Genomic DNA, 25,382 nt, shown 5'->3' on the forward strand with positions numbered 1-25,382 from the left:
CAAAACAGGTTTTCTGTTAAAGCAAATATCGACTGGAACTCTACAACTGCAGCTGTAGCTTTGCACAGGAACCCTTCCTTAGCCTGTGAGCAGCCCCCCTCCCTCACATCTGCTCCCCCTGCTCCGCTGGTGGCCCTGCCTCTGGGCAGGGTTCAGCTCTTTCCAGAGAGGATGGGGACTGTGCTTCCTTAGTGCTGGAAATCACAGCTGTGTCTTCACATTCAGAAAAAAAAACAACAACAAACAAGCCCAAACTAAACAAACAAACAACAAAAAAATCCCCACCCAACATTTCAGGTGATTTTTCAGGAGAAGGAACTGGTTTGGGTGATTTGCATCACTTTGTTATTTCCCAGTTCCAGGGAGCTGGGCCAGCATGCTGTGATGGTGGCATCTGTTGGGGCTGTGTCTGACAGGGGGCAATCCCTGATTTTCCCTGCAGATTTGCACTAGCTCCTTTCCTGAGCCACTCTCCTGACAACAGGCAGCAGTTTGTTTATCAGGCCAGGGTGTATTGATCCAGCTGTAGAGATTATTTTGACTTGTGGCCTGTGGATACAGTTGATGAAAAAATTGAAGAGCAGATGAAAACATTCTGGACTTTAATTCCTTTTGAGCGATGGGCTTCCTTCCTCTCTGGGAACCTGGTTTACACCCTAGTGCCTTACACTAAAGGGAAATCTTAATAGTTAGTAGATTTTTCTCGATTTGAGTCCTACAAATCTGATTCAAATCCTGCTCATGTCCCGTGAATCCATTGCTTTGACCAGCTGGCTACTGCCCTGCAGAAGCAGATTCCCCTATAAGAGCAGTGCTGCTCTTCTGCCAAGAGCCAGTTCCTGTCTGGGGCCTTTCAGGTCAATGTCTCAGCAACAAGGAAGCCACTCAGGTGGAGAATGAGTCTTTCTGCCTGGCTGCTTTCACTTATAAACAGACACTGGTCCCAAAGGCAGGGTTGGTGTTGCAGTGGCATGAAGCTTGTTTCCTTCCTCAGAGCTGGGTGAGCCTGATGCTTCCAGCATCAGCCCCACACTGATTTACCAAGGCTGCTTTTACTGTGCATGTGGGTCACACCAACATTTCTATTGGCATAAATCATGGACCCACAATGAATTGAAAGGGAGATTCCTGGGAATCCCCCTGGCATGTGGTTGGCCACCAAAGAACTCTTCACTGGTGGTGAAGGCCTGTGCTCTCTGTCCCAGGAGGCTGACAGGGAGAAAATCCCCCACCCTTTCTAGGAATGATCATTATTACCAGCAAACATCAATGAAGAAGCTATGAAAAATGACTTTCCAGGCTGGTACAGGGGGTTGTTTTAACAGATTTTTTTTTTTTGTATCTTCATTGGATATTCTGTTGCAGCTTTGCTGGAGATAAGCAATCTCATAAAAAACAGGGTTTTTGAGTCCAGTCACAAAGAATGAATTACAAAGATTACTGAGGAAGGCAGAGTTATTATCCAAGGCAACAACTCAGCTGAAAACAAACATGGCTTTTTCATTTATCATTCTAGCTGCAACTCATCAGAAATCTGGCTCCAGCCAAGCAGACTGGGCTGGAAAAGGGGCAAATCAGTGAAGGAATGTGCATTGGTCACCCCTAAAGCCCCAGCTTGCTCCAAGAGTTACCCACAAAATGCTTCCAGCTTCTCTTTGTGCTCACAATGTAGCATTCAACAAAAGAGGAATGGGTTTTGGGGGCCCATGGTTAAGGCAATAACGTGGATGGGAAGCAAGGCTGCTGCCCTGCCAGCCTCTCCCAGCTGTTGGGCAAAGTTTTGTGTTTAAATTGTTTTCAGGAGAATGAGACAAGCCTGCCTGGAGCACCCACATCAAACCCATAGCAAGAAGGGGCTGGTTAAATAAACAGAGATTTCCCTGTTATTAGTGCTGTTTAGATAACTTTGAAATGCTTATTATTCAAAGTAAATGAATTGCATAACCTTTTCCCCTATTTTTGGCTCAAGAAAGAGTGAGTGAATTTCCTTTTTCTGAGGAGAACATTGGTGCTTTTTGCCGTGATGCAGGGAACAGTTTTGTACTTTGAAACCATGCAGGGGTGATGCACAGGGACACCTTTTGTGCTGGCAACTGGCCTCGTCTCCACAACCTCATGCTCCAGGCTCTGTCTCTCCAACACTTGGGTTTGTAGCTGCAGGGATCCTGGCTACAAAGGGATTGATCCCTGGACCACACCAGAGTCAAGTTTAGCAGCAGGGCAGGCTTTACTTACCTTTTGTAAGGGAACATCTTTGTATTTGTGAAACATTCCATGGATCACTTCACTTCCAGGTTTGTTGGTGTGTTTGGCCTTTTGTTTTGTTTTCTTTTGTTTAATTTTTTTGCCAGCTTCATACAGGCAGGGGCAGGAGCCACACTGGCAATGTGACCCAGCTCCTCTTCTCACCACCGTGGCTCCAAGGCAGGCCATGTTCCTGCACACCCACCTTTGCCTCACCACGATTTCTGTGCTGGCCCCACTTGTTTAACACTTCATGGGCATCCTCTGCTTTGCATCTGTGGGGCTTCTTTTTCTTCTTCGTTAATTCCAGACAAGTAACAAGGTGGGAAGGGTTGGAGTGGGAGCAGGGTGGGCTCCCCAGAAGGCTGCCCTTGCTGCCCTGAAAGGACAGTAATTTTCCTACCCTGATTATCCCTGGTTTCTCTCACTGTAAGTGAGGAGAAACGGGGCGGTGCAAAAAGTGCTGTGGAAACTATGCTGTTTAACTCTCCTTTTAGTGTGTTATATATCAAAGTCATTCCATGTGGCTCGGGAACCTCAGACTGCTGCAACAGTCTTGCTTTCCCCTAGCTTTTCTGTTTCCATCTAATGAAAATGTTATTGTTTCCTTCCCTTAGTTTGCATTTTAAGTAAGGAGACAGGGACAGAGTGGCTGATTGGTAACCTGCTCTCTGCGTGGGTAAAGATAACCATTAATCACCCTGTCATACTCATGCTTTCTCTTTCCTGGTGCATCCCAGACATCAAATTGCAAATAAAGGGGAGAAAAAGGGTCTCAATGACACTTGATTTGTTTCCTCAAGAAGGGACAGTGACACTGGGGTCACTGATGCTGGGGTAGTCATTGGCTGCGTGTTGAGGACGAGAGAACTTTCATCCTGAAATAAGTCTCTGCTTTGGAATTTAATGTGCTTCCATCTCCTGTTCTCCTGAATTTCCACTGCATGTTTCACCATTGCCATGCACCTACATGGGCAGGAGTGCAAGAGCAGGTGATGACAAGCAGCCCTGCTAGGAACATCACCTGTAATAATCTTCTCCCTGAATAGTGCAGTGGGGTTCAGCAGCCCCTTTCTTCCCTCATACACCATGATTCGCTTCCAAAACAGCCAGCAGGCAGCAGGAACACATCCACACCACCCGTGGGAGGCTCAGCAGCTTGGGGCTCCATCCCCCACCAAAGCACATCAGCTACAGTGGAGATGGTGGATCTGGGCATGTTGAAGAGGAGCAGAGGTGGAAGGTTCTGCCCAGCTGGATTTTGAGGTGGGGAGCTGGAATCTGACCATTTAAAATCTCCCTTGCTCCAGGTGTTTTGGTGGCCCTGAAGCACGTGTGCTTTTGTAGGGTATTTTTAGCAAATTGAAGTTTACTGAAGGTCATGGAGAAGTAGAGCATCAGTGTCTGGGAGAGCTGTCATTCCACTTCCAGCCTAGCAGGACTAACACATTGACTTATTTATGAGAGCAGTCAGATCCCTCTCTCTGTGTGGAACAATCTGCTTTACCTCTCCCAGCAACAGAAATAATTTTATTGCCCACAATCCTGTGCCCTTAATAAAACCTTAAAGCAAGTTGAGCAAGATTTGAGAGAAATGGAAATGTTCCCAGATGTTATTATTATTTTTTTCATTATTTCCAAAATATCCCACTCCTGCACCGTCTAAACCAATGAACAGCATCACTATTCTGGCCAAAAGGAGGAGGAGGAAATTATTTCTCAAAGCCTGAAGAGATTGCTGGATAAACCATTGGCCTCAGCAATTCCCAATGGCTTTGTGAGCCTTTGGGTGTTGGAGTCGTGTTCACACTTGCAAATCTTCTCCAGTTTTGGATCCAGCTCCATCTTCCACCTCAGAAGAGGGACTGACAGGAGGGCAGCATCTCACCAATGTGGTGTTAGATGAAGGGGCTACATGGAAAGGGCAAGGAATGGGTATGTCTGGATCTGTTGGGACTGCCCTTTCCAGCATAGACCAGTCCTAAATGCTGGTTTGAACCTAGTTGGGTGTAGGTCTCCCCCTCCCACCCACTCATTTCTCCTGTGCACCAAATTAGATGAAATTCCTCAGTAAATTATAATGTAGAAAAGGGTTTGTAATGAGCTGTAAAATGTCAATAAATCACTAGAAAATGCTGAAGTGACATGATATGAGATCTTTTAAAGTAGCACCCAAATGGTGTTACAAATGGTGTGGCAGCATAACCATCCTCAGTTTTCTTCTGTGTAAACTGTGAAGTTTAATATAGTCCAAGCTCATCACCAAGACAGACGGTTTCCTCCTCCTCTGTTTCAGTCCAGATGTGTTTTCTTCCTTCCAATACAAGATTTTTATTTTCTTCTTCTTCTTTTTTTTTTTAATTTGAGGCCAAAATATTCTGAAGGCACTTTTGGTTCACCTTTGAAAACAAGGTTGCCTTCTTGTCATAACCTCTGCACCCAAATGCTGAGCCTCACAAAAGCACTGATTTTTTGGGGGAGAAATCTTGACCTCCTGTGTGATGTCTGGAGAGGTGTTGAACAAGCAAGATCCAGAATGAAATCAGAGCAGATGGATGACCCTCAGTGCCATGTTGGCATGTTTCATGCAACAAGGCATGAGAAATGTGAGGGGAGCAAATGTGGAGCCATGAAGACCTGTGACATCCACCCCCAGTGTCTACTGAAATTCTGGAGTCTGATGATGGCTTTTCTGCCAGAAGTGGGCACTGGATTTGTGTTTATGGGGATGCCAGCCTGATTTCACTGATTAGATTTTGATGGTACATCACACAACACTTGCCGTGAGTGTGAACGGTCCAGAGCTGGTGAGTCAGGGTACAGTAGTTAGGACTGTCAATCATCAAGACAAGGTTAGCTGAAAAGCCAGAAACTCAGCTAAAATGTCCTTGGGCTTCCTCAATATAATTATTTTCATGAAAGATGTCAGTTCTTATTAAACAATTGCCTGTCATAATTGTCTCTAAAGCTGTCATTACCAAGGAGCCAGCTGTCACTTGCATAGACTGGCTTCTGGAGATGTTTCTGCCTCTTTCTAGTCAAATTGCCCAGCAGATCATTGCTCCAGAATCCAGAGATAGCCCTGGGGGAAGAAGCAGAGTGAGATATCTTGGCCCTGGCTTTCCCCAGATGCTGGTGTCATCCATCCAAGCTGCAGCAGCAGGAGAACCTGATCTTCCCTATGCTTCTTATTCATCCTTTATTGCTTGTCACAGGGAAATGGGAGTCAAAGACTGTGGAGATGCATTTACCCATAGCAAGAGCTGCATTCCTGCTTCCAGTGCTCACGGGCTGGAGCCACTATATCTCCTTCATCCTCTCTTTCCACTGGAGATGTTCCTTCTGCAGTTGGGAGTACAAGAAGGGTTGTGGTTTCATAGAGAAATAATTAATTTTCAAAGGAAAAAATATATTTGGGTCAAACCAAGAAGGATTAATTAAATTTATCAGGGATGAGATAAACAATGCAATTAATTTGGAGCTGATCTACAGCACTTTGTTTGCAGGTAAAACATTTAGTTTGAGCTGAGACAAATCACCTTGTTTCATTTTTGGCTTATAACCCAACTTCTTTCTTTTTTAGCTTAGGACAATTCTGAAATAAAACAGAAGTTCCACATGTTTTTAATCTAATGTTTTGAAATGAAATGTGTTGGTGTTTCCAGAGAGAAGACAAGTGTTTATTTGAAAACACTGAAATAGTTGAGCATTTTCCCCCTTATTTTTTTGTCAATACTGTTTATTGAATTTAACAGGAACCCTCAAGTAGCTTTTGGGTTCCTTCCAAAAAGTCATTTCTCATCAGATTCACCATTCTCAGATGAAGAGAAGCTGTCTGTTAAGTGCTCTATACTAAAGCAAGGCAGAATTCTGTACCTCCAGGCTTGTAACTCCCCATCCTTTTACTTCAGCCTTGGCCTGGATGACTTGTGTGATTTGCTGGAGCTTGAGCCAGGTCTCCAGAAGGAAGAGCACAGGTTGTTGCTACTTACACTAGAGGTTTCATTCTGGAGGAGGGGGCCTAAAAGACACAGCTTTGCAGCAAGGGTGCATGTAGCTGGTACTAAAAGTTGACAGGGGGATACCAAGCTTCAAGGGGCACAGAATTTGCTCTTTCATTTAATCATGGCAATTAGGTCTCTGTCAGTTCATAGAAACTCCTTACAGGACAAAGACATTTTCCAGTTGTTTTTGTAACTTGTATTCTTGTTTCTACTCCATCCCTGTGCTTTTCATTCCCTTTCAACAGTGTGTAATATGGCCTTAAGTGCACAAAGCTTTTAAATTCTCCAGACAGCTCTTTTTTATTGTATTTTTGTGCAGCTTTCACTGTCTCACTGCCTCAATTCAAAGCGTGTCTGATTTGGCTTCACCAAACCCTGAGCCAGGTTCCACTTCTTTCAAGCATTTTAATTAATGCATCATAAATAAGTAAACATATACATAACTTGTCCCTTAAAAGATAGGTGCAAGCTTCTTGCCATTCCCTCTTGATTTGTTTGAAGTATCTGTCTTCTAGTGCAGTTTTATAGTTGGTCTGCTCATGTTCCTTTGCTGCTAAAGATCAAATCTTTCCCCTTTTCTGTGCCAGGTGTAAACAAGGGAGATCCTGGAGGAAGAGTATTTAATAAGGTCCCTAACAGGCTCTAAACATAATAATCCAAATAGCACCTAAACCACCAGTACCTCCCCCTTTTCATGTTTCGTTCAGGCTCTTTTTTTTTGTTCTCAGATTCTGAGACTGACTGTGTCATTATAGATCAGACAAAGCCCTTTTTTTCATCAGTGCAGCCCCTGCCTTGCCCACAGCTGCAGCAGAGCAGAACAGCTCAGTGCCTTTTCCACAAGCCCCAGACAGGTCTTGTGAAATGTTTTGATGCCCTCGAATTAGGTTTGAACTCTGCCTTCACAATTCAAGCTGGTCCCGCAACCGCATGTGTGCATTTTCACAAAAGGCCACTCCCTTGTGCAAAAGGAGACAAGATCAGAGAAGGTGATTTCACAATTACCCTGTAAGAGCTATTGCAGAGCTGGCTGCCTTGGCTGCTTGTAGCAACTGTGGCTGTGGAGAGCTGGATGATCCTGGATGCCTGCAGTTTTGTGGTGAGGGAGGAGAGACCATCACTGCTCAGCTCCCTCATATAAGCTGTGAACTTGAGAACATAGTCAAAATTGGCATCACTCTGTCATTGTAGCTATTTTTTTTTTCAGACTAAACCATGTAGGAAATAGAAAGTAAGATCAATAAGAACTGTAAGTCATGGAGAAGTGAGGTGTTTTCAGAACAGGCTGGTACCCTCAGAGGGGGGTTGCAGTGTGACTGGGGCTGGGAATGGAAAGCTGCTGCTACACAAACAAATAGAAGAGAGAATATTAAACAGAGGTGGATCTGAGGAGAGAAGTGTCAGAATCCAGCAGCAAACCCTGTAAGAATAAAATGGTCAAGGAAGACAAGGCAGGAGAGACACACCTTGGTGTGGAGACACCTGCAGCTCTGTGGCCCAGCTGTGGCACCGTCTGTGTAAGCAGGAGAAGCAGCTTGTCTGGAACATCCCTGAGCAAATCATGCCCAGTAGTGATGGGGTGATGCACAGCAAATCCCCTGGGCTGGCAGGGATCTGGCTCTGCTTCAGAGATTGTCCTCTCCTCTGTCACTCACGTGTTGATTTTAAACAGCAGCCCAGCAGGGAGTTGAGTCTTGGGAATGTTTAATTTCTATCTTAAACAAAATCAAGTGATGCCTCCCTGAGCTGGTAATTCAATACAAGCTAAATGGAGGGAACAACTCACGTTGGTGTTTCCTATTTCCACCAGCTTTCCCTGCAGTGCTGCACCTTTACCAGCTCCCCTTAACTGCATCAGGCATGAAGGAAACAACGTTTGCATCCTTCCTTACAGATATTTCTGAAACCACTTAAGAGAAGTAGAAGGAAAATGTGCTACCACTCTTCTTGCTTTACTCACGCTGCCATCCTTGTTGAGCCATTGACTTTATGGCCCATTGCTTCTTGAGAAGGAGGAGAATTGGGTGGGAAACAAGCACTCATGTTCATTCTTGCACACTCTGTTTTAATACCCCTCCTCCTTCTTCAGCACTTTCAGTGCCAGTGGAGTAATTGAGGACATGGATAGTTTAATTTCCATGACTTGGTTTTCAAGCTAGCAACATCCAGCAATTAGTCACTTCTCCAAATTCATTTAAACAACCGTGAACATCACTAGTAGGGAAATTCTCTCTGCACTGGTGAAAAGGCAGGGTTTTCCTGAAATCTGAATATTGCTTTATTCATTTATAGGATCCATATGACCAGTCTGCCAGCCTGGCATCCCAGCTCCCCTGTGGATGTTTTCATTGCTTTTATTCCAGGCAATATTACACAGGAGTTAGGCTGAGGTATGAAAGTCACACCTCCCAGGGTCACTCCAGGGCTTCATTTCAAAATAAACCCTGCTAGAAAAGAGAGAAAGTAATTGTAAAAATGCTTATGAGGAAGAGGTTTAGATCAGATCTAGTTTGGTTTTTTTTTGCCACTTTATTTACCTGAAAAGCAGGAATAATAAAAACTTCCTCATCCCCAGAAGGGAGTGGGCAGTTTTGCTTAATGAGTCACTTAATGACTTTGTCCATAAAATGCTGAGTAAAATCACCATGTTTCCACCATTTCAGGGCTTTGTGCTGTTCTCTCACCATGGAAATTCATCACAGTACCTGAGTACTGAGCACTAATGAGAATTATCTGCACTTAAAGGACTGAAATTAAGATACCGCAATTACCACAGATCCTTCCATTAGCTGGAATTATTTATGAGAACTTGTCACTTAAAAGACTCCCCATTTTTCTGAATCAGAAATCAAGATGTTTCAGGCTGCTGTCATTTTTTTTTTTTCTACCAGAGTGACACAGGGGCATCTCTCCCTACATTGCAAAGAGTTATTTGGGAGAGCAGAGTCTGAGATTTCTTAGGTGTCTTCTCTAACCACTGTGGCTCAAGTGGAGTCTCTCAGAGCTGAAGAGCTCCATCCTCACCAGTTTTGATGCTCATCCTTCTTATGACAGATTGTTCAAGAGAAGTGAATCTGGAAGGATTTATTGTCCTTACATCCAATTTAGTCTAAGGCTTTGACCATAGGCAACATCACTCCATTTAATATTTACATGTCCTAGTATTTTTTTCACAAAAAACAGGTCTGAACTTGGACTCCCAGATCTTTTATGCCCTTCCTCATATCTTCAGAGCTTGGAGGGTTCATTTTCTAAGGCCCCACTCAGATCCCAACTTAGTAGATCACCCCTCTAATACTTTAAGGCTTCTTTTCAAGCAGTTGCTTTTCAACTGGAAGAGGTAAATAGTATTAGAATTGCTTCTGTCACCCATTGTGAGGCATGATTCAGTAGGAGAGAAAATACTGTTTATTAAAATAATGAGCTGAACTGAAAAACAAGGAAGCAAACAAGGGATCTCAGGGAGTTTCTGGCCTGGCAGGTTCTTTTTTGATTTCAGGTAAGGGCAGACACCCCAGGTATACATCAGAGAATCAGTCTCAGTGTAACTTGTTTGATGACAGGTTACCAAGTGTGAGTCAGTTTGGTCCCTGTGGTGCAAAGATGCTGTCATGAGAAGATCAGGATGCTGACACCCCTGGGTGACTGCAGCAGGAGAGGTACATATAGTCCTTGGGGTGGGGGTAAGATGGGGTTCTCCTGGGTGCCATAAAACCAAAATATATCATGTTCTGCTCCTGGCAGTTACAGCATTACAGGGGCTTGCCTCAGAAGTGGGTGCTTTCTGCTTAAAATGCAGTCCCTGGTTTAAGGGCAGGAGGATCACTCTGAACTCTGGGGCTTTGTTCTCTTTTTGCAAATAGAGATGTTTTTGAGAAGTGCCCTCATGGTTGAAGGGAGAAAAAAGCCTGGAGAAATGAATGGCATTTGGAAGGTATCAGATATCAAAAAAACAGAAGGAGTCATCAGTCACTGAAATGAGGACAATGTTTCATTAGAAAGCAAATTTGCCCTTTATTGAGCCTGATGTGTACAGGACTTGCCTGGCAGGATCTGGCCACTTTTGGCTGAGAGGCTCTGAGCAGAGCCAGCCCTGCCCTCCAGGTATCCTGCCCCTCTTCCCATCCCACTCCCACCTACCTGCTCACAAAATCCTGGAGAAAAACTGGAGTATCTTTAAAATATTTTGGAACAGGATCAGGCCGCCAGCAAGGGCAGGGGCTGGAGCACCTCACTGCTCCTGCTCCTCACCTGGGTTTCTGCCAGCAGCTGAACCTCTGCACAGGGAAGATGAATGAGGTTTGGCACAGCAGCCCTGGGAGGCCACCAGTCTCCACGGGAAGCAACCCAGATTTCTCCTTGGTCCCTGAAATGGTGCCAAAGAGACTCAAAGAACGGGGTGAGTGGAGAGAAGCAGCAAGAGCACATCACAGCTCTGCCCTATCCTGTCCTGTTTCAAGCAGTAGCAGGCAGGGCACATGCTAAAACCACAGCAGTGCTGTCCAAAAACTTTGACTTTAAAATAGCTTTTTGCAAATATCCATGAGTAAAAGGATCAAAAGATGGTTTCACCCTCAAATTCGCTATGCATGTTGAACAGGAACATAACGTGTCAGTTCACTGTTGGGGCAGGGAAGCCAGATGTTCACAGTGATCCAAATAAAAGGTGTTTCATTTCTCTGTGCTTGTTCTGAAACTAGTTTTGAGTAGTGAATTAGTTGGGGTTTTTTACAAAAATTAAATACTACATATTGAATTCGTGGCTATGAATATTTATGACAATATTGGACTTGCAAATCTAAGATAATTTAAATGTCAAAACTGGTACAAAGTCTTTGCTTTGGAGGGTAAGTCAATGAAAATTAATCTTGATTGCAAGTCATAACATCAGGAAATTAGCATCTTAGGGCATCAGTGATAAACACCTCTGTACTATCCCCTTTTTAAGCCATGTATTTTACAAAGATGAGAATTAATTTTAATAAAAAAATAGCCCCTTAATTAACCAGTTAGGTAATCAGCAGGGAAATCCTGGTTGCATTCAAGACACTGATTATTTCATCTTGCTAAATCACCTCCTCTCCTGCAAAAACTCTGCCTCCATCACAATATGGAGAGGAATTGCTTCTACCTGAGACTGAGTCTTGTGTCTGGGAAGCCTGCCTTAGGCATAAAAACAGGGATTTTTGCACTGAAATTCTTGTGCTTATAAAGAATTTATTGAAGTTAATTCATAGCAAAGACCAGTGCCAGCAACATCGTGGCAATGTCTCTGTGAGCTACACTCAGATCCTTGAACAGGACCATGAGTTCTTGGGTATCTGCAGACATTTACCTCCTGATTCTCACATTGCAGAAGCCAGGACACTGGAGCTGATTTCTGCTCCAGCTTTTAGGTCCATGTTTTCCAGCCATTCCTCCCAGACCCGTGTGGTTTTGAGAAAGGTAAATCTGAAAAACAACCCTGTTGTTAACAGGCTGCAAGTTGCTGTACAGGAGTTGGAACTGCCGTGGGGAAATTGTTAAGAGTTTCTTCTAAACCTGCAATCAGAATCTTAATTTAAGGAACTGCAATTTGTATCTTTGCAGGCAGCCTCAGCTCCATACAGAATCCAAATGGTGAATTAAACCAGTACCTCAGACTTGCCTGATCCATCAGACTTTTAGCCAATCTCAAATGCTGGCTACAGCCAGATGCTTTGGGGTGAGGTCCAAAGGAATTTAGAACAGAGAAGGAGCCAGCCCACAGGCAAAACCTCTTCCTCCTGCCAGTCAGCTGGTAGCTGGATTATGCCTTAAAGCAAAGTAGGTTATATAAAGACTGTATTCAGTAACGACTCCTCAGCAGCTACACCAGGAACAAATCTGACATTTGGCCTGTTAGCCTCATTTGCAGGCTCATCTGAGAGTATTTGGGCCCACATGTTCATTTTGTGCTTCACTAAAAAAAAAAAAGGAAAAAAAAAGAAAATCCATGTTGAGAAAGGGAAATGCAATCAGGACTTGTCTTTGCTGTGCTTTGCAGCAGAGAACTGTGACCTTCCTGTTATGCTTTGCCTTGAGATCATTTTCTGAAAGATCATGTGGATGTGGGGTCACGGTGGCCTTCCAGCTGTCCCATCAGGCTCTGGACCTGCAGCTCGTTGGGACTTGACCTGTTCCGTGCAGTGGGTTTTAATTATCCCACAGAAACACTGTTGCCAGGGAAAGATGGCTCCCAGATCTGCTTCTTATCTCAGCTAGGTTTAGGATTCCTCTCTCTGCCATCACCTTTCCTGGCTCATTGCTTGGGCCAACGGGTGTTTCTGTACCATCCCTACTCCATGTGTATCCATCTTCATGGTTTTGTGAGGCAACAGGTCAGCACTCCAGAACCTGCAGATCCTCTGAGCTCCATGGAGGTGCCAGGTCTCTCTACAGCCCATCTGCCTGTCTCATCTCTCTGGAAAAATGGCTTTTCTTCAAAAACAACCCCCCCTCCCCACAACTCCTCAGAGTGACACCTGTAGTTCTACAGTAGGAGCAGCAGAGTGCACAGTATTACTGTAAAAATATTAAGTAGACCCTTTTATGATGTCTGGAAGCATATGTATGATTTTATGAATTACCAGCCTGGCTTCTCATGGTATCCCATAGAATAATATTTGAGGCCAAGGTGATGTCTCCACAGCAGTCCTGAGCACCCATTGTGGTGCAGGTAGACCCATCTCAGCCAGTTTTAATCCCTGTACTTATGGAAGGTGGTATTAGCTGTGGATGGAGATGGCCAGGATGACTGTGGCCACCCAGGAACCTCTTGCAGATGCTGCTCTTTCCCCTGGAAGCCCCACCATCACAGCATGGTCTCTGAGGCTGTGCTGCAGCTGCAGATCCTGGCCAGTTCAACCTGTCTTAAAGCTTCAGGCACAGGAATTGCTCACTTGAATGTAAATGCACAAATACACCCAGCTCTTGTGCTTCCTTTGAAAAACAAAATCCAGCTCTCAGCATCTCCAGCTATCATGCTTTTAGTTTTGTCCCTCTCTCTATTTATCTGAGCCATTTCTATTTCATTCCAACAAGGCAGGAGGAAAAAAAGCAAAAAATAATAATGAAAAAAATGATACAGACATTGACTGAGAGGGAAAGGGCTTTTTTTCCCCACCATCTGGACAGATTTCTTCCCTTTCCTCCTCCATCTCTTCACATCCTCATCCCCACATCTCTCTCTTGCTGTAAATAGCCTCAGCAACGGATGGACTCAGCAGAGGTGCTGAGAGCCTGAGACCTCCAAGAATAGCCCCATGATGATAAATCAGTAAAACAAGTCTGTAAACAGAAACATGCTTCTTGAGTTGCCTTCTTCACAATGTTCAAGCACAGCAGAGGGAGATAATTTTAGTCTTCCTCAAGACACGACCTAGTCAACATTCTTACTTGGTAGTTCATCCAATCATCCTGATTAATAGATGCATAGTTGGATCTCTCAGAGCAGCAGGAGAGAGATTCAGGAGAGATCAGAGCATGCTCAGCACTACTTGACCTTGCTTGTTTTTGAGAGTTCAGCCACATTTCCAAAGCAGGAGAACATCTTGAAGGAGGGATGGAGATCTCTCCAGCCCACTTCAAAGCCTGATGAGAAAAGGGGCTGGTGCTGCCTCCTGGGAAGGACTGCCATAGAAACAGGGACTTCAAGAGGGTCTTACAGCATTAACTTACTAGAGAAAGTGAAGACCTCACCCTGCTAAATGTCACCACTCTACCAAGGTTTTATGTCAATCAGGTGTTGGACTGGGATGGGTGCTGGTTGCTGCTCCTGGCTCTGGGGCTCTACTTTAGGCTACAATTCATTTGTGTCAACGGGGGGAAAAATCAAGACAAAAGACCCTGCTGTGCCAGAGCTTCAGAATGTGACCTGGGGCGGAGCTGTAGCATTTTCTCTGCAAACTGAGGAGTGTTCCAAACTTCAGCTGTAAAGTTCAGACCCCCAGAGAGATTGTTAGATTTTAATTGCTACCTTAACCAACATTTATTACTGCTAACCAAAGCTCCTCTTGGATTTAAAATTCAACTAATTTGTCAACTACTAATTATTTTAAGCAGACAAGCTGTTATTTTACCAGCCATATTAACGTGACTTTTCAGCATATGTGATATATTACTAATAACTTCAGAAAAATAGATCCTAAACCATAATTCAATAGATAAATCATTCTTTGCCATGATCTTGTTTCTCAGACACCTATAGCACCTCTCACCCTCATCTACCTCCACCTTACCTGGCAGAACATGGAGAATCAGGTCCAATATGTATTTCAGTAGGAGAATTATTTGGCCTTGCCATTGGTTTGGTTTGTTTTCTTTTTAATTAACTCTCCTTTAAATCTTTCTGTAGTGTGTGTGCCTCATGGTCCAGGCTGGAGATTTTAGTTGCTGGTTTGGTTTATAGCAAAGTCTTCATCTTCAATCTTCAGGATCGTCCTGGGGGATGGAGCTGATTTATTAATTACCCTGCACTCTGGCTCTAATGAGCACATGCTCACCTGTCATCCAGCCACTGGTTGCATCCCCATTCCCCCCCCCTTAAAGGGCAGGAGAGGGAGGGTCCCTGCAGCTTTGTACACCCACACAGAGGGGAGCCCAGCAGCCCATCCCTGCATGGCCACGCTTGCTGGAACGTTGCCACGGGCCACCTGTGGGGCTCAAGTTTGAATGTTCCCTGTGTGAGTCGAGCACTGTCACGTTTTTCTCTGTCATTATCCATCTACCAAGAGAATGTGGGAAGAAAAAAAGCAAGCACCACTTGGTTTAACTCTTTGCTGCTCTTTGCAGTTAGAAATCTTTGCTTATTACACTCTAATTTTATGCCTTTTTCCTTCATTTCACTACCTAAAACAGACTAGAAATCCCCACACTGCCCTGCCCTCCGTGAGGGACTACATGTCATTATCAGGGCTGAAATGACTCAATATTACCAGAACAAGAAAAGTTGTGGGGTAATTGACTGTCATCATAGCTTGATTGGTTTTTTTCTGACATGCTCTGTGAGAGGATGTCCAAGCCTAACAGGTACATTCATTACAACTATCCCCAGGATGACCTGAAGCCCTAGGGAGTAACGAGCAGATGTTAGGGAAGCAAAGATCCAAGGAACAGCTTATGAAATCAGCTGCTGTGACTGATTTGCAGGCAATACACCCCCAGGACATGGCTGTAGCTTGCACTCCCATGAAGGCTGTGGTGACTGCCACCCCTGCACCATCCCAGGCTGCAAACCCTCACATCAGGAGTGTCAGATGTGCTGAGCACTTGCAGTTGTGGCTGACACAGGGAAGAGGATGATTTTCTTGGACATCATTAGCTGCCCTCCACAGGGAGCATCATCCCATGCCAGGGGAAGCACCAAGACATGAGGACACTTGTTTTGGATGAATGTCCACCACACGAGTCCCCTCAGCTTGTGCAATGCCTGGTAGAAAATAAGATAAACAAGAGGATAGACAAAATCTGGATTAGGATTACTCAGCCATCAGGAGCATTAAGCACTGTATGAACATTTATTAGATTATTTAGAGGGATGACAAGCAGCAGATCTGGAGAAAATGAAATCTATTGTGATTTACGATGGGCAATATCCCTTTGGCAAAAACAAGTAGGAACCAGAATGCCAGCAGATAGTGAGAATTGAAATCCAACTGCTCTGATAAATTATTTAAAGCAGATTTCCAACCTGTCATTTGAAGCTGAAATATTACTTCCCCTTCAGTAGCATATAGCTGCTGGAGAGGGTGAGTGGGAAATAGCAACCAAAAACATTGCCCTTAAATGTTCAAGGCCGGGCTGGATGGGGCTTGGAGCAATCTGATCTAGTGGGAAGCGTCCCTGCTCCTGCCGGGGGGTGGGAACTAGATGATCTTTAAGGTCTTTTCCAACTCAAACCATTCTATGACTCTATGAAATAGTGTTACAGATAACTATATCTGAGGAACAAAGCTGAGGCCAGTAAACTGACAGCACACAAATTTACTTTATTCTTATTTGCAATCAAAATTGGATAAATTTAATTAATTTACCTTGTAGCTCAATGTACCCAATTTCAGGAAATGAAGAAGGAGGATTTCCTGAAGGAGGAGGGGGGAAGATTTGAAGCTTTCATGCTAAGCATGACGTGATGGAGGATCATCACTGTTGCTGTCACTTCTTTCTTCCTCACCTCGTACAAGGAGGCAACAGTCATCCTGGGCCAGAACCCTTCCCTTTTATCTTCCAGATATCCCTCTTAAATTAGTGGCTGAAAGCCCTAGATTAACTGAAGTGAGAGGTACAAGTACCCCAAACCCATCTTCATTAAGTGTAATCATAGTGAGGATTTGGGTTTTTTTTGTTCGGGGTTGGAATATTTTTTAAAACTGTTTAACTGTTCCAGTTTTCTATAAATATTTACCCTTCAGTTTTATCAAGTGATAAAGCTGGGTATCCATGATGTACAACAAGGCACCCTGCAACACACAGTGGCAAACCTTAAAACCTTCCCTTTTACCCTTTCTTTGGTCCATTATTTCCAGGATTCCCTGAATTTCCCAGCTTTTCTCTCTCTTTGGGAGGTGGAATCAGAAGAACCATTCGGGTTTCAGACTGCTGTCCCAAAGATCAGGAGAGGAGGACATTTTCTCCTATGAATACTCGTAAAGAAAGTGGTTTTCTGGCATTTAGCAAAGTAATGAAGAGCTCGGAGGTCCCCAGGGGCTTACGTATTACCTTTAAGAACAACTAAGAATAATAAGCTTTATATCAAACATTTATGTGTGATTCACACCTTTTTTGCTATTATGTATCATCAATCTGAAAATACTTTATGCCACAGGATTGTAACTCTGCACAGAAATGAGGTTAAACAATCTCTTCAGGTATCCAGTCAAGCTCAGGAATGTCACCATTACTCAGGGCCCTGACATCTTTGCCAACACATCATGAGCAAGAGACCCATGTAAGTTGTTCTGCATCTGATGTTGGTTTTTATGAACAAATTATTTCTCCATGGAGGGAGATTTATGAATGGGAAAGCTGGTGGAATATTTTTGCCATAGAGATCTGATCGATTTTCTTTTTTTGTCAGTATGTAATTTATTTCCATCTGCTCTGTATCTGATTAACTCCTGCAGAGTATGTGATTAACTTCTCAAGATCATTAGCTGCTCTGCACTCCCACTGTAGTTCATTAGCAGAGGACCACATACAGGCCTAAAAATGTTACATGTGGGTTATTCTTAATGTCTTAATCCACACTGACTGGTCATTCTCCCATGATGGCCATGGGTCTAGAGAGAGGCTTGTTACCAGGAACACATCACTACTCTGGAGCTAATGAAAGCAGAGTTTAAGCAGATCCTCCTGGTCTCACTGCCAAAGCTAAATTAAGCCTGTTGGAAGAGTCTGTGCCTGGTGTTAGGCAGTTGGACACAACATCAGAGGCACCAGAGCAGAGGGAGGGGAGGACCACCAGCCTGTGAGCGGTTCCTGGACATTGCCACTGTACAAAACAAGTCCTGTTTTGCAGTTGGTTGCAGGTACTTGGACCTTGCAGATGTCCCAGCACAGCACAGACTGCAGACAGTGCAGGCATGGAGTGACACGCATCTTCTTCTGGTATAAATATCTACCAGTACAAAACCTGAAACACCTTAACAGAAGCAAGCAGCCAGAGCTCACACACAGGTCTTCTGCTTTGTCCTCTGCTTTGTCTTTTGAGGAGTTTGAGTGAATAAAGCCAGAAAATGGATGTGTCAGTAGCAGAGACTCGTGTCTGTGCCATGCAATTAATTATCAGTCTCATTAACATTAATGTGTGCAGGGCAATAGCATCATGGGGATAGGACATGGTCAGGTCAGTTGATAATGGTCATGATCACATTCCATCAGATCCATCATAAAATCATAGAATCACAGAATGGCTCAGGATGGAGGGCATCTTAAAGAACATCTAGCTCCATTCCCCCTGCATGGGCAGGGACACCTCCCACTAGACCAGGTTGCTCCAAGCCCTAAAGATCCTTCAGTTTTATCAGGAGACAAAGCTGGATATCCCTGATGTACAACTGCAACACGCACCTCAGCCTTCTACTAAAATACACTGCTAGTATACCCTTAAATTAGTAAAAATCCTCAAAAATTTTCAGAAGAGCTGAATTCCTTTCCTAGGCTGCAGTTTTTGGCTTCCACAGTTCTCCCTCTACCAGGTAATGGCTACAAAAACAGTTTTGTTGTCTTCCATCACTCCCAAGCCCAGACCCCTCCTGCCCTGCTGTAGCTAAGCAATGGCATTTAGCTGATAACCACTAGATACTTGGCATGAAAATCTGGAAAGCTATGCAAAGATGGGGTTTAATTAGATGGTAATTTATTTAATGGGGAGGGAAAAAAAAAAACACAACACAAAAAAACCAAAACAACAAACAACCCTTTGGATTTTTCATCAGATACATCCTGTGGCCACAGCTGTGGCCAAATGCTCCCTTTGGAACGCCAGTGCTGGGAGCCTTTCCCCTTCCTGCTTTGTCTTCCACAGGTTGCTATATCCAGGAATGTGACACTGTGCTCATTAAAGGCTGAAATTAGCCACTGGGTGGTTATAAAATTGCTAATTCCAGCCACTAAATGAGATAACTGGCAATTTTATAGAGTACATTGAGTCAAATAAGATTGTTAATGTAGCAGGATGTGCTTTTCTGATTGACATATGCTAACAATGCAGTGCCTGGGCAGGCAGGGGGAGGGACTTTACATTCCATTGCCCTTGAAAATGAGGTGAACCAGAATGTGGTAGGTTCTTAAAACCCTACTATGTGTCTTAATTGATTTGCTCAAAACCCCAAATCAAACAATACCCCTATACCCTGCATCCTCGGTCCCCTCCATCAGCCCTTCCAGGAAACCTGCAAAGACAAATCTCTTCCCAAGATACTTCTCAGCCCCTTTAGGGATTCTGTACCATTTTCCCAGCCTTCAAGGGCTGGTTGGACCAGAGGACAATTTGCTTTGTGAGGCTTTACTTATTTAGAAAAAAGGCCCTTGTGGGAAAACACAAGTTCAAACGTCTTTTACGATCTCAGCAAAGGAATATTTTCTTCTCAAAATTCTTTTAGTGGAAATATTACTAATATTTCTGTTTGTTTGGGGTTTTTTAATTATAAATACTTTCAGTGGAGGAGTTTAACTTGCTTCTCTGTCTGCAGGAAGAAACTTTAAGCTAATATTTTATTTTTAACCACTTACGTGCTCCAAGATCTCATAAAGCAGTGCAGTCCAAAAAGCCCCTCAGCCACTCTGCTTGTGCATCCAAACAACCCTGAACCCAAAATGATTTCAGCCCCAGTATCACAGAAACTGTCCTTCCCACAGTGAGCCAACACAGAGCCCAAGACTTCCAGGTCAAAAATGAACCTGATCACTGTCTAAATCCTCCTTCCCAGGGCCAGAGCCACCTGCAAAGGTATGTAAGGACACAAAGGCTCCCATAGGTATTGACTGACAGCCATAACCACTTTATTCCCACTGATGTCAGGAATTTCAGGGCTGTAAAAATCCCATTAAACACCTCCATATGTGTTCCTCCTCCTGAAGACCTTTGAATGTGCAGTCCTGGGATCCCAGACCAGCTCCTCTGGAAACAGGTGGAAAACTTTCCACTGGCTTTGAAGGGGCATTTGAGGCATCAGCTCCAGCAGTGTGCAAAGTCACCTGGAAATGAAGTGTTTCTGCACTGACATGCACAGTGTGCTGGGGTCTGGACTCACAAAAACCAGCAAGCAGCTCGCAGGAAAAAACACAGAATACAGAGGGTTTGTAGGAGGGGGATTTGCTTTTCTAGCCTTTATGATCCTTGAGAGTTTGTGTTTGCAAACAGTTCTTTCTGAAAATTAAAACCTTCTGCCTCTGGGGAAAATATTGATTTGATTTTTTAACTATACAAGAGATTGGAAACAAATCAGGGCATGGAAAAATCTTTAAATACAGCCTTTCATAGAAAGCATGCAATTTTCACAATTATCCCATAACAATTCATAAAAAGAAAAATGAATGCTATTCTAGACAATTGTCCAGGCTCTTTAGAGACTTCACAGTACAGTTATGGAACAACTCGAGGCTTTAAAGAAAGCTCAGAAAAGACTTTTTGAGTTCTGTGTAATTATATTAGGCAAGGCTAATTTATAGTTAGGGCAAGGTCTTTGAATGAAAGCAAATAAACTCTGAAAGTGACAGAATGAAGCATTTCCAAAGCAGGGCTTCCTTTAGCTGATGTGCAAGCACTGATCAGCTGTAGGTAAGAAGGAGATTGAGCAACTAAAGCTTTAGAAACATGGGTGGGGAAATACAGGGCTTGTTTCCTCATCTGATGCAGTAAATCTGAGCAAGTCATTGCACCCCAGTGTGCACCAGAACAGCCCAGCTGCATCCTGAAGGTTAAATAAATGAAGCAGGTTCTTTACAAGCACAAATTACTGAGTGAAACCTGTCATTTTGTAGTGGCTGAGAACCTGGCCCCTACTGCTTAATGATCTTTCTTTGCATCTTGAGGCAACTCCAAAGGAAACTCCTATTTATGCACAGAACTCTGTGAGGCATGTTATCTTTTAGAAGCTCAGAAAACTGGTTGATGCTTCACAAGAGGCCATTAACAGCCTGTGAGGGTGGGGTGGAGCAAGAAACTTCCATAATTATTAATTAACAACATCAACAAGAGATTACGTTCTTACCATGCAGGGTGCTGGAGACCAAACCCAGCTGGGACTTTTGCTAAGGTGTTGAGCTCTGGAGAACAAAGCTGTACAGGGGCTTGATCCACCTAAAGAGAACTTTGGCAACAGCAGCACTGCCTGTCAGCACTGAAAGAGGAGTTGCATCTTTCTCAAATTTATGACCTAAGAAACTTGAGTGCTCCTGATGGCCAGTGCATGTGCCCTCCATGTGCTGCTCCTTTCTTTCTTGTGTGGATCCCCTGCAGCATCCTGGGGGTGTGGCTGGATTCTTTCTCCATTCTTCCATTCATCTCTGGCATTTCTGAACCCCTACAGAGCAAAGAGACCACACATCTGCACTGGACACTGGATCTGCACCGAGGTGATGGTGCTGGTGGGTGGGTGCAAAGGGGATGTCTCCATCGGAGCAAATGGAGCACCCATGTATAGATGAGGCTTTCCTGGTTTTGCAGCCTGCAGAGGGACATGGGGTGGCCTGGGGTGCCAGGCTGCTTCTCTGTTTTAGGGCATTGAGGTGTGAGATGAGTGGCTGTCTGGAGAAGAAGTTAACCTGCCTTGTAACATGCCCTGCTGGGCTTAGGAGTTTAATCTTTTTCTAACCCTACCAGTTCCCCACTGGGTTTAGTGGTTGTAGCTGTTATAATCCTACCACTGGCAAAGTTCCCTGCTGGATTTTAGTTGTTTTATCTTTGTGTTATATTATCACCTCTAACAAAATTGCTTCCAGAGTGATCTGGAGCACATGGTTCAGTTCTTGTTAATATTTTGTGATTTTTAAACCTGGAGGGGCTTTTGATTTGCCCTGCATCCATCTCAGGGATGTGCTGAGCCCCCCCCGAGCTGCCCAGCAGAGCAGTGGACAAATCCTACCTGTGCTCCATTTGATGAGCCCAGCTCCAGTAGGGTTTCTAGACAGCACAGAAGACTCTCACAAAACCTTCCTGCTTTCATTTGACACGAACAGTGACTTCCACTTGATTCAATCACTGCTTAATTTGATCCTCCATTTAATTTTATCACAACTGTAGTAATCAAATAATTTGTACTAAAAACATTACAACTTCCACTTGTTTATTCCAATCAATTTTAATCCTTTAAGACACAAGGTTTATTGGATAATTTGGTTATGAGATAACAAAACGCTGTCATTAAATCTGCAGGGAAGGGACAGAACACACACAAAAAAGTAATTTAAAAAGATCCCAAGGAGTGCTCCTAATAAAGAAAAAAAGACAATAACATACTGTTATTTAGAAGTCACACTGCACACAAGGAAAGCTAAAAAGCATCCTGCTGTTTGTGAGATGGCATACATCAGTCAAGACGTTTCTGGCAATGAACTGCACCGAGAGGGAGAAGACAAAGTAATTGGACTCAAATGAATTTGCCTTTTCTGAGTTTTGACCCATGTGATTTAATGTCTGCCAGTGGAGTTTGTTTTCCCTCTGTGCCATAAGCCTCCCAAAGCCAGCAGGGTGAGAGGAGGGAAAGGCTGTTTGTTGCTGTGAGAAATAGAACACCATCTCCTGCTCCACTGATCATAGAATCACAGAATCATCAAATGGTTTGACTTGGAAGGGACCTTAAAGATCATCTACTTCCAACTCCAATGCATAGGCAGGGACACCTCCCACTAGATCAGGTTGCTCAGAGCCCCTTCCAACCTGCCCTTGAACACTTCCAGGGATGGGGCAGCCACAGCTTCCTTGGTCAACCTGTTCCAGTGTCTCACCACCCTCACACTAAAGAACTTCCTCCTAATGTCTAACCTAAATCACTCCTCTTTCAGTTTTGATCCATTCGCCCTTGTCCTCTCACTACAAGCCCCTGTAAAAGGTCCCTCCCCAGCTTTCCTATAGGCCCCCTTCAGATACTGATCCTTCTCATGCCTTGACCTTGCCACCTCTCTCCCCCACAGGTCAACACTTTCATCTCCTTCGTGTTCCCCATGGTCGTCATTTCTGTGCTCAACACCATCATCGCCAACCAGCTCATGGTCATGTTCAAGCAGGCTGCCCAGGACAACCAGGTGTGCACCATTGGTGGGCAGCAGACCATGCTCAGCATGTCCATGGAGCCCAGCCGCGTCCAGGCCTTGAAGCACGGCGTGAGGGTCCTGCGTGAGTACCCACATGTCTAAGCAAACAAGATTTGAAGAGTCATAGGTTGAAATTGGTAAATGCAGTCATCCAAAATAGAGTTTAAACACAAATTCTCTCTTTTTGGCAACCCCAAACTCCCCCAGATACTTTTCCATTTGTCAAAATTGTCCAGTTCTTACCTCAGAACCCCAGATTATGGCAAATAAATGTCTTTGTTCTCTTGGTCTCTTTACTTCTTCATCTATTTCTTGCTGAGTCACCAGGAGTTTTCTAGAGAATTTTAATGCTTATTTTTAATTATTTTCTTTTCTTCCAGAGTCAATTCTCTGAGATCTAATCTTCCTCTACAGGATAAAAAAAATTAAATCATATAGAGAAAGGAAGCTAAAGAGATGTTTGAGTATTATTTAATGAGTTCTGCTCAATGGGGAAGAAACAGGTAAAGGAAAATTGCAAATTTAAGGAAAAAAATACATTTCATGTTCTGTGAAATAGCAACAACTTAATAACATCAAGTTTTCCTATTTCCATTTCTATTTCTGGACAGCTCTGACCTGAACACCTTTCAGCTGCTGCTGGTTTTAGGCTCTGATTGTGACAGGGGGACTGATGTGTTTTAAAAACAAACGCGTTTGGTGGTATTGAGTTTGAGCAGATCAGCTGGAGGGGACACATAGCACAGGGTAAGCAGCTAAAAGACAAAGCTGCTCACATGCAGAGCCTCTGAAAACACAGAACTAGCCCAGAATGTCAGTGATTCTGTCAGCACCAACTTAAGCCTTGCATATACCACTTTATTCCTTTTCTTCCTCTGCAGAGGTTAAAGATCCCACACCTGGGAACTGAGCTGCACTGCAAAATACTGGGTAGCTTAACTAAATAAGCTGGGAAAGAGACTAAAGAACCTGGCAGCTTTAACTGAGAGATGAAAAAGCAAAAGCTGGTCAAAAATAGTACCCAAAAAGTATTAATAAAGTATGGGGTACAGATTATACCCTGTGAGAGGCCTCGAGCACGTTAGGTGGTGAGAGCTGGGGAGCAGAAAGCTTCTCGACTGGTGTTTTTCATGGCCAGGCTCTTGGTAACTGAAGGGCTTTTGCCAAGGATGTGTTTTCAACAGGAAAAGAAATCCCTAGAGAAGGCAACAAGAACTTCCATGAGATTTTTGCAGCTGTTTTTCACAAAGGCTGTGTCCCACACAGCACACTATGCCCATGCCCTGGGCAAGCCACCATGTGCACCCTGGCTGCCAACACCGCCCTGGGAAATGCCTGCTCAGGAAAAGGAGGGAAAAAAACAGATGACACTGAATTCCCTATAATTATCTTGTTGGGCTGAGGTTGTTTACTGCCTCTGCACCCGTTAACCATCACCCACAGAGGGATAAGGAGGGAGCACCAACCCTGCAAGGCTGGGGCTGTGCCAGTCCCCCAGCTCCCTGCCTCCACCTTCTGTTTCTTAACGCTTCTGCCATTGAGTGAGAAGCTGCCTCTTCTCACTCATGCTACAACATCTCACACCTCTCTCTCTGTTTTTTTAGTATTGCATATTTTTTTAACATCAAGAGGAAAGATGTCTTCATGAATAATAGAAGAGAGACCTCAATTTACACCCGGGAATTTCTTGGTGGTGGTGGAAGAGCATCCCTCACCAACAGGTCCACCTTTCCTTTGAGGCACTGAAAAGCAGCCCTCCTTTCCTTGAACAATAAGCTTAATGTTCTTCTTTTTCTTCTTCTTCTTTTTTTTTTTTCTCCAGGCATATTTTTTGCTTTTGTTATTTGTTTTTGTGAAAGCAGAGAAAAGTTAGCAAAAGTGAGGGTCTCCATCTGAAGGCTGAAATGGTGCCAAAGTGGGTCAGACGTGTGGCCGCACGAGCAAAGTTGCAGATGGGCAATGAGATAGTGGCCACTTCTTCCTGTTCTGGCCTGAGGAAGACCCAGCAAATAAGAAACCCACTGTCAGTTTTGTCTGTCTCTCACCACATCATGCAGAAAGGCTTTTATTATCTAGCATGTGTGAGTGAAATCCTTGTTCATTGCATTTTTCAGATGCACTTGATGACTGGAGGTCCTTGATTCACATTTCCCTTTGTCACCTGCTCCTCCCAGCTTTTTCTTTTAAGGATCCAGCCTCTGAGCTGTCTGAAAAGCAGCAAATAAATAAGTAAGACTGCACATGATTTATCCATGGCATCCAAAACCATGTACACAGTCTAGGCTAGTTTATGAAAGAGGATGGGAAAAGAAAAATGACTCTTGTCCACACTAATAAAACTGTTGGCACAAAATCCCCCCC

At 44.0% G+C, this 25,382-nt stretch overlaps 1 protein-coding gene across 1 annotated transcript in view; it reads left to right on the plus strand.

Moving 5' to 3' along the window:
- NTSR1 (neurotensin receptor 1) overlaps positions 1 to 25,382 on the plus strand; it is a 43,530-nt gene that overhangs the window by 7,528 nt on the left and 10,620 nt on the right. Inside the window, exon 2 of the mRNA XM_051633370.1 lies at positions 22,902 to 23,103. Coding sequence (XP_051489330.1) covers positions 22,902 to 23,103 — 202 coding nt within the window. The remainder of the gene's footprint in view (positions 1 to 22,901; positions 23,104 to 25,382) is intronic.

This window comes from Apus apus, chromosome 15, assembly GCF_020740795.1.
Source record: "Apus apus isolate bApuApu2 chromosome 15, bApuApu2.pri.cur, whole genome shotgun sequence".
NCBI classification, from domain to species: domain Eukaryota; kingdom Metazoa; phylum Chordata; class Aves; order Apodiformes; family Apodidae; genus Apus; species Apus apus.